The sequence below is a fragment of the Protobothrops mucrosquamatus genome, unplaced genomic scaffold, assembly GCF_001527695.2.
Source record: "Protobothrops mucrosquamatus isolate PMUCROS unplaced genomic scaffold, P.Mucros_1.0 scaffold1157, whole genome shotgun sequence".
NCBI lineage: Eukaryota > Metazoa > Chordata > Lepidosauria > Squamata > Viperidae > Protobothrops > Protobothrops mucrosquamatus.
In genome coordinates, this window is record NW_015387372.1 from 547,033 (window position 1) to 555,883 (window position 8,851).

Here is an 8,851-nt window from a genome sequence, read left to right on the forward strand (position 1 = left end):
GAGAAGGCTCCCCAAGGAGACTTTTTAGCTCATTGCCAGCTGCTTGGTTTATTTTTAGTCCCCCCCCCACCCCTCTCTTCTCCTCCCCCCAAACTCCTGCTGAGTTTTTGCCTTTTAAAAACTGGCCGGGGGCCAAAAGCTCCATCAATGTTCCTGATTTCACCATCTGGGAGAGTTTTGATGGGGAGGCACCGACGGGATAGGCAGGGGGAGTGGGTGGGTGGGTGGGGGAGCCATTTGGGGAGTCCCTCTCCCTGCGCTGAAGCCCCCTTCCCACTAATGCTTCAGCCCAGACACACACACACACACACACACACACCCCATTCACAGGAAGCCACTGGCTGCCCTGCCTCGAAGCGCAATTATCCTGGAAGCGCAATTATTCTCAAATTGGTGTTTGCAAGGAATCCAGTAATGGGCAAAAGGCCCGGCTGGCCCCCTCTGATGAAAGGCATAAAGGGCCTTCAGGAAGGGGGGGGGAGGAGGCTGCAACTTGTGCAAATCTCCTTTACGCCCAGTTTGCAATTCTTTTCTCTCCTGGGACAGCGAGCTGCTGGAAGATCTGGAGAGGAACACGAGTGCCCACGCAATTGCCGACTGCTTTGTGCAAAGGGTAAGTGTCTGACTTCCTCTCCTCCTCCTCCTCCTCCTCCTCCTCCTCCTTGTTCCCTTCCCTCCTCCTCCTCTTCCCCCTCTCCTTCTCTTTCTCCCCCTTTCCTCCTCCTCCACTTCCCCTTCTCTCCTCCTCTTCTCCTTTTCCTCCTCTTCCCCTTCTCTCCTCCTCCCTTTCCTCCTCCTTCTCCGCCTCCTTCCTCCTTTCCCCTCCTCTCCCTCTTCCTCCTCCTCCTCCTCATCTTTTCATCCCATCTGTAATCATTGCAATCAGAGTGTCACAACCTCCGTTAAGATGGAAACGCCCAGAATTTCCCAGCCGCTATGCGATGCGTGGACTTTACTTCCCAGAATTCCCCAGAAACAATACAGCATGTGGGCTTCGCCTCCCAGAATTCCCCAACCCCGTGTGGATTTCAGCCCTGTGAATTCCCAAGCCGGGCTGCGTGGACTTCACCTCCCTCCCAGAATTCCCCAATCACCACAGCAGGGCTGGGCTGGCTGGAGAATTCTGGGTGATGAAGTCCCTACATCATAAAGTTGCTGAAACAGAGAAATGCTGGTTTAGACCGTCTTGGGACCCCCGAGATCCATTGGGGTCCTCATCTGCTGGGCAAAGCTGAACTAATCTGTGTTCCAATTTTGGGGCACCCCGCAGATGTTGCTCTGACTTTGCAGATGTTCCAATAAAAAAGGCAGGAGGTGACTTCTGCTCAGAGACTGACACGGGAGTCGGTCCTGTGCAGATGGAGAATTACTCCGGGGTTTCCTGGAATTAAACATGGTTAGTGGGATTTGTGGGGGGGGGGAGATCCAGCCGCTCTCTCCCTGTTACTTCTGGATCAAAACTCCTGCCTGGCCAGGGCAGATGCTGGGATTTGAGAAGAGGGGCGAAACCCTCGTCAACGTGGCTTTCCTAATAGCAGGCAGAGGAACCGGCTTCCCCTTGTGGACTGCAATGCATCTAATGTGGTTTCGTTTAATTTTGCAGAGTGAAGAATTTGATATCTACACTTTGTACTGCATGAACTACCCCAAGTAAGTACACAGGGCTTTGCACCATCTGGGTTTATTTTTCCCCATCCTCTAGTCCAGGAGCGTCCAAACGTGGCCACTTTAAGACCTGCGGACTTCAGCATGACTGGCTGGGGAATTCTGGGAGTTGAAGTCCTCAGGTTTTCAAGTGGCCGAGTTTGGAGATCCCCAGCTCTAGTCCCTCCAGCAGTATTTCTCAACCCTTCTCGTTTTAAAAGTTTGGACTACAACTCCCAGGATGCCCCGGCCAGCCAGGCAAAGTTATCAATGTGCATCTCTCCTCTTTCCTCTCCTCTCCCCATTACCAGCTCCGTCTCGGTGCTCCGGCAGTGCATGGAGGATGACTCCCTGGCGAAATTCTTCCGGGAGAGGCAGGCCACTCTCTCGCACTCGCTGCCATTAGAGACCTACCTTCTCAAGCCGGTCCAGCGAATTCTGAAGTACCATCTGCTGCTGCAGGTGAGTGGTGCCGCTTCGGCTCTCTGGCACTCTCTGAGCTGGATTGGTGTTCTTACAGACATTTCATGACCCAACTTGGTAATATCATCTGTTATTTCTGAGGATGGGGTTTGCTCCCTGTTTCTATACAATATCTTGCCTTGCAGTCTATGCAGCTGATACCCGGGTAAGCAGGGATTAATACCAGACAAACAAACAATCAACAGAATAGAATAGAATAGAATAGAATAGAATAGAATAGAATAGAATAGAATAGAATAGAATAGAATAGAATAGAATAGAAGGAATGAAGAATAGAATAGAATAGAATAGAATAGAATAGAATAGAATAGAATAGAATAGAATGAAGAATAGAATAGAATAGAATAATAGAATAGAGCTGTTTCTCAGATTCCTACTGAATGAACGTCTCTCGTCTCTGACTCCCCCTCCCCAAATCTGGTTTCTCTACCCAGGAACTGGCCAAACATTACGACAAGAGCAGTCCTGGCTACGACTCGGTGGAAGAGGCGAGCATCACCATGACGGCCGTGGCTTGGTACATCAACGACATGAAGCGGAAACAGGAACATGCCAGCCGACTGCAGGTACGGGGGGGGGGGGCTTCCTGGCAACGGAAAAGAATCCGTCCTTTGGGACGGCTTTAGCCCGTCTGCCAGGGGGAGCAAATTGGCATCCCGTGCTCAAGTCAGAACTCCTGGAGGGGAGTGGGAACCATTCATGTCTTTGTGGGGTCCTTGGGGGGTTTTCTGGCAGACGTTTCATGACCCAGCTAGGTGGCATCATCAGTGCTAGGAGGGAGGGGGGTTTGTGGAGAGGAGGAGAGGGAGAAGGGAGGAGGAGACATCTCATGACCCAACTAGGTGGCGTCATCAGTGCTAGGAGGAAAGGGGGGTTGCTGTCTGCGAGTAAGCTACTTGTAAATAAACAGGCAACATGGACCAATCCATAAAGTCTCCCAAAATCCATTTTGACCCCTTTGTAAGCTGAAATCTCCCTGCCTCCTTCCCCCTTCTAGGAGATCCAGGGATTGCTGGCTGGCTGGACTGGTCCAGAGCTGGGGGCCTTTGGGGAGCTGATCCTGGAGGGTCAGTTCCGGGTGCCGCGAGCCCGCAAGGAGAGGGTCTTCTTCCTTCTCAGCAAGGTCCTGCTCATCGCTAAGCGGCGCGGAGAGGCCCTCGTCTACAAGAGCCACATCTTTGTAAGGGGGACCAGGGATTTGGGGGAGGGGATTGGGACCAGTTAGCCCTGTGCTTCTCAATCTTGGCAATTTTAAACTGGGTGGACTTCAACCCCCAGAATTCCCCAGCCAGCCATGCTGGCTGGGGATTTCTGGGAGTTGAAGCCCATCCAGCTTAAAGCTGCGTGCTGGCTGGGGAATTCTGGGAGTTGAAGTTCTCAAAAGTTCCTGAGGCTGAGTTAGATTTTCGGGGCATCCTTTCCAGTGAGGTTCCCCTCTGACTTTACAGTGCTGCAACCTGGCGCTCCAGGAGAACACCAAGGACCCCCTCAGCTTCAAAATCTCCGACCTTTCCATTCCCAAACAGCAGCACACCGTCCAGGTGAGGCACCAGCTCCTGCAGCAGCTGATTCGGGAATCCTTACAAGGCCGTGAACCTTAAAAAGACGGTTCCCCACGGACAGTCTGGCCTCAGACGTCAGTCAAACGGGTGTAGAATGCCTTTCTTCCTGGGAAATCAGAGGGTGGGGAAAATTCAGGTTTTTCCCCATGGGCAGCTCCCAGGACGCTGCAGCCGTCGTAAACACGAACCGTTTGCCAAACCTCTGAATTTTGATCTCTGGGAAGCTGCGACGGTCGTTAGTCCCTTTTTTCAGTGCTGTCGTAGCCTTGAATGGTCATTAAACGAATCATTGTCAGTCGAGGACTAGATCTTTCTGGAATCCTGGGCTGTAGAAATGCCCTCCACACCCTCCTTTCTCCACTGTCCCAGGTGAGGAACCAGGAAGAAAAACGACTTTGGATTCACTATCTGAAACGTTTGATTGTAGAGAATCACCCGGCATCCATTCCCCAAAAGGTATTGTGGAGTGGGGGGTAGCCGGCTATTTTTTTTCTGAACTTGGGCTCTTGATGCAGAGGGAAAGCGTATGGATAGTCCTCAACTTACAACCATTATTTGGGATTGGAAATCTGGCTGTAACTCATTGCGCTTATAAGTCAAGGCAGCCACGTGGTGGGACCTGTTTTTTCAGCAGTTTTCATGGCATATTAAGCATATGGCGTGGTCATTAACTGGAACCCAAAACAGAGTCATGTGATGGGGCTGCATGAGATTTTAGGATGGCTGGAAGAGCCTCACAGGCCGTAAATCACCCACTCCAAGGTTGTTGTAATTCGGAATAGTCGTAAAACAATCAGTCGTAAGTCAGGGACTACCAGGGTTTTTCAAACTTGGCCACTTTAAGATGCGTGGACTTCAACTCCCAGAATTCTTACTCCTGGATGCTTTCTTTCCCTTTCCAGGCCAAGCAAGTCCTCTTGGAGAACAGCTTCCAGGGTAAGATTGGTGGTGGGGGGTTTCGCCGTCCCCCGACCCCATTTCCAGAACGTCGCTCCAGCCATCTACTCCGGAGTGGGAGGGCATTTGGACACTCGCTGCCCGGGTGACGGGGTTCTCCATCTCTCGCCAGGCTCCCCAGATGTGGTCTTCAGCCCCGAGACCCCCAAGAAGCCCCTGCCTTCTCCTCAGCTGGACGAGTCCAGGGCCTGCATTCGAGGTCGGCGGCAATCAGGTGAGAGAGGGGACCAGGGGTCGGGCCATGATGGGCAGGCTCTATTATGGTTGAATATTGTAAATATTGAGGAATACTTGTTAAATCGGGGAAACCATTTGCATCGTTGTGTCGTTATTTCAGGAGGTGGGCTTAAAGTGGAGCTGGGTGTCCTAGGGCCATCCTCACCGGGGCGGGGAGGGGAGGTCAGGATTCGAACTCAGACCTTTCTCTTGCAGAGCCGCCCGAGTCCATGTACAGTCCCGAGAGAGTCCGGCGGAGCTGCCCCATTTTACAGCTGGAGAAAAGCGGCTCTTATCGCCGGGGCCGCCGGCGGTCAGGTGAGCTTACCTGGAGAAAGGGGCGTGGCTGCCGCAGGTGGGTGGGACGCGAGCGAGCATCCTCGGGCGTTCCCAAAGCGTGATGCGTGTTCTGCAGAAGGACACCAGGGGGCGCCAGCGGGCCGTGAGAAACCTGCTCATCTTCCGTAGTCAGAAGTCCCGATTGGTCACTTAGAATAAAGCCGGGGCAGCCGGTCAGTTGCGTGAGGCTACCAAATGGGCCTCCGAGAGGAAGCTGATCCGCATAGCGTCTGGCTGATCCGGATAGCGTCACTGGAGAAGCATCAGCCTGGTCTTTTTGGGTGGTGTTTCTCAATGCTGGCTGAGGAATTCTGGGAATTGAAGTCCACCCATCTTCAAGCAGCCAGGGATGAAAAACGCTGCCTTATATCAGGGGTCTTCAAACTTGGCCCTTTTATGATTTGTGGACTTCAACTCCCAGAATTCCTCAGCCAGGCACTGCCTGGCTGAGGAATTCTGAGAGTTGAAGTCCACAAGTCATAAAAGAGCCAGGTTTGAAGACCCCTGCCTTAGATACTATACAGTTAATCCTCAATTTACAGCCATTTGTTTAGCAGATATTCAAAGTTACAATGTCGCTGAAAAAAGCCACTTATGACCGGTCCTCACCCTTATGTCCATTGCAGCATCAGGTTATCCCCATTGGCCACCTCCTCCGCCAGCTTCCCAATGGGGAAGCCAGATTCGCTGAACGACCCAATTCCCTTAAGAACGGAAACCCGAGTGCAATTCACTTAACGGCCGCCTAGCTTAGCAGTGCCGATTCTGGTCCCAATCATTGTCATAACTTGAGGACTAACTGTAGTTACAATACCCATTTTTCCCTACCAAGCCGATGCTGCCTTAACAATTCAGAAAGGTTTTATTCTTTTATAAAACGAATATTCTTTAACGCAAATTTAGAGACAAGTTGATTTAACCCTAACCCTGATGCTAACCGTCATACTAACTCTAACCTTGTTACCCCCTTACAGAACCAGCCAAGGAATCTCAGCTCATATTTCATCCATCGAGTAAGATCTTTCCCCCTCCTCTTAATTCTGGGTGGTTATTTGGGGTGGGGGAGTTTGCTGTCAAGTCCCCACGTTGTTGACGTTTTACATAGTGTCAGTAAAGTCACACACCAGGAGTCCTGTCGCATGGCTTTGGGGCCTGAATTGTGTCCTCTCGTCTAATGTTGTCCAGGCAGTCCTTGACTTAACAACAGTTCATTTAGCGACCATTCAAAGTTACGACGGCGCTGAAAAAAAGGACCTAGGACCATTTTTCAGAGTTACAATCTTTGCAGCATCGCCGTGGTTCCATAATCAAAATTAGAGCGCCTGGCGACTGGTTCATACTTATGACCGTTTGCCGTCTCCCGGGTCACGTGATCCCCTTTTGCGACCTTCTGTCAATGGGGAAGACGGACTCACTCAACTGCCGTGATTCACTTACCAACTGCAACAAGGAAGGTCATAAAATGAGGCAGATCTCATTCAACAAATGTCTCGTTTAACGACGGAAACGTTGGGCTCAACTGTGGTTGTACGTCGAGGACTACCTATAAAAGGCTTCGCACATACAGATAGTCCCCGACTTACAGCCGCAGCTGCACCCGGAACTTCTGTCGCTAAGCGATGCAGCTGTTGAGGCAGTTGCGTCCTCTTCCGCTGCAGCCCTTAAGTAAATGGCCTAGTCCTCAACCAAGTCCAGCCTCCTCCACTGGCTCCACTTATCGGAATCCAGGGAAGGTCACAAATGAAGATCACACGACCCCGGGACACTGCAGCCGTCGTAGAGACAGGCCGGTTGCCAACTGCCCAGATTTTGAAGGCCTAACTGCCGTGGTTACAAGTGCGAGGACCAGCCATAAGTCGTTTTTCCTTTGCTGACCTGTGAACGGTCGTTAAACAGATGGTCTTAAACTGAGGACCACCTCTTCCAAAAGCCAGGTTAGAAGGGGCAGAAAGGAACTGGGCCGTCCTGTGGCTTGCTAGAACAGGGATAGGCAACCTTGGCTCTTTTATGACTCATGGACTTCAACTCCCAGAATTCCTGAGCCAGCATGGAAACCTCTCCCTTTCCCCTCAGCACGGCTGGCTCAGGAATTCTGGGAGTTGAAGTCCACGAGTCATAAAAGAGCCAAGGTTGCCTACCTCTGGCCTAGGCCTAGGCTGCTTTATGACTGGTGGACTTCAACTCCCAGAATTCCTGAGCCAGCCTGGCTCAGCTTGGAAACCTCTCCCTTTCCCCTCAGCACGGCTGGCTCAGGAATTCTGGGAGTTGAAGTCCACGAGTCATAAAAGGGCCAAAATGGCCTACCCCTGTGCTAGAGGAACAGGATGGCCTCTTCCTGGCACGGAAATGTTGGGGACCTCGCCCCAACAGCCAAGACCTCCTCCGGGCCTGCTCAGTTCTCGTTTCGTGACTCATTCCAAAAAAATATATATATCTATGTTTTTGAGATTAAGAACGGATCTGTGATGGTGCAGCCCACTTTGTTGCCTGCAACTCTGGAGTGCCACGATTTTCCAGAGAATTATAAACCCCTGGTGATCTAGTAAATTGGGCTGCAACTCGTAAAAAACTCTGCCAAAGTGGCATTGCTCCAACGGATTGATGCAACAATTTCCTTCATCCGATACTGAATTTCCCACGAAAAATGAAACGCCTCTGATGTGAATTTTTTTTCTCTCTCTCTTTTTCCTTCTCTTTTCTCTCCTGTCTTCGTCTTTTCCCTGCTGGGACCTTTCCAGATGTGGCCAGGTTAAAGGTGAGTTTTCCAGGTGTGACCTATGGCTGTTTCTGGGGGGGGGGAAGAGATTTCTTGTAGGAAGATGTTTGATTTTATTCATTTTACATTTATCTATTTATATGTTTATATTTTTCCTTTTCCTTTCCTCCGTTTTGTCCCGAGAAAGTAGCCTTCCGGAAATTGGTTCACATCAGGGAATAGAAAGCAATGTAGATAACTATATATATATATTTTTTAAAAAAATGGATGTTTATAATAGAATAAAACATGGCAATTCCAAAGATGAGCAGTTGAACTTCTAGCAAACAGGGAAGACCACGGTGACCACTTAATACCTTGATTTAGTTCTAAGTTCAGCGGCTTAGACCTGAGAAGAAGAAGCAGGAGAAGACAAAAGAATAAGGACCAAGCCTAGGCTATTGTAAAAATCATGGAATGAGGCGAGGGAATTACACCGTAAAATTTTATCCTCTTTTCTCAGAGGTTACTATGTAACTGCGAGTGTATCGCTTTGTGACTACGTAGGGATTCTAGGCTGATGCCTCTTTTCACTCCGCCCCCCTGGCTCTGCCATTCCTTCTCCTACACCAAGGGTCTGCAACCTTGGCAACTTTAAGACTTGTGGACTTCAGCTCCCAGAATGGCTGAGGAATTCTGGGAGCTGAAGTCCACAAGTCTTAAAGTTGTCAAGGTTGCAGACCCCTGTCCTACACACTCCTTCTTTGCAGCACGCGGACAGTGAGGGAGACCTCTTCCCCGCCAGCGAGCCCCTCCACTCCTCCAGCAGCTCCTGCACGCTGGCCTCAGCCAAACTGGAGGAGGATGCCGAACCCTCGGACCTGGAAGCAGAGGAGGCCGAATTCTCCCTGGCACAAGACCCTCTCACCACGAACCTCTCCATCACCGAGGAGAT

General features: G+C 50.8%; 1 protein-coding gene across 1 annotated transcript in view; it reads left to right on the forward strand.

The window, feature by feature from the left end:
- Positions 1–8,851, forward strand: part of PLEKHG2 (pleckstrin homology and RhoGEF domain containing G2) — a 19,123-nt gene that overhangs the window by 4,916 nt on the left and 5,356 nt on the right. The window contains exons 4-15 of the mRNA XM_029284984.1: positions 547–613; positions 1,604–1,650; positions 1,956–2,106; positions 2,562–2,693; positions 3,125–3,307; positions 3,576–3,668; positions 4,059–4,145; positions 4,592–4,625; positions 4,759–4,860; positions 5,079–5,180; positions 6,176–6,214; positions 7,940–7,956. Coding sequence (XP_029140817.1) covers positions 547–613; positions 1,604–1,650; positions 1,956–2,106; positions 2,562–2,693; positions 3,125–3,307; positions 3,576–3,668; positions 4,059–4,145; positions 4,592–4,625; positions 4,759–4,860; positions 5,079–5,180; positions 6,176–6,214; positions 7,940–7,956 — 1,054 coding nt within the window. The remainder of the gene's footprint in view (positions 1–546; positions 614–1,603; positions 1,651–1,955; positions 2,107–2,561; positions 2,694–3,124; positions 3,308–3,575; positions 3,669–4,058; positions 4,146–4,591; positions 4,626–4,758; positions 4,861–5,078; positions 5,181–6,175; positions 6,215–7,939; positions 7,957–8,851) is intronic.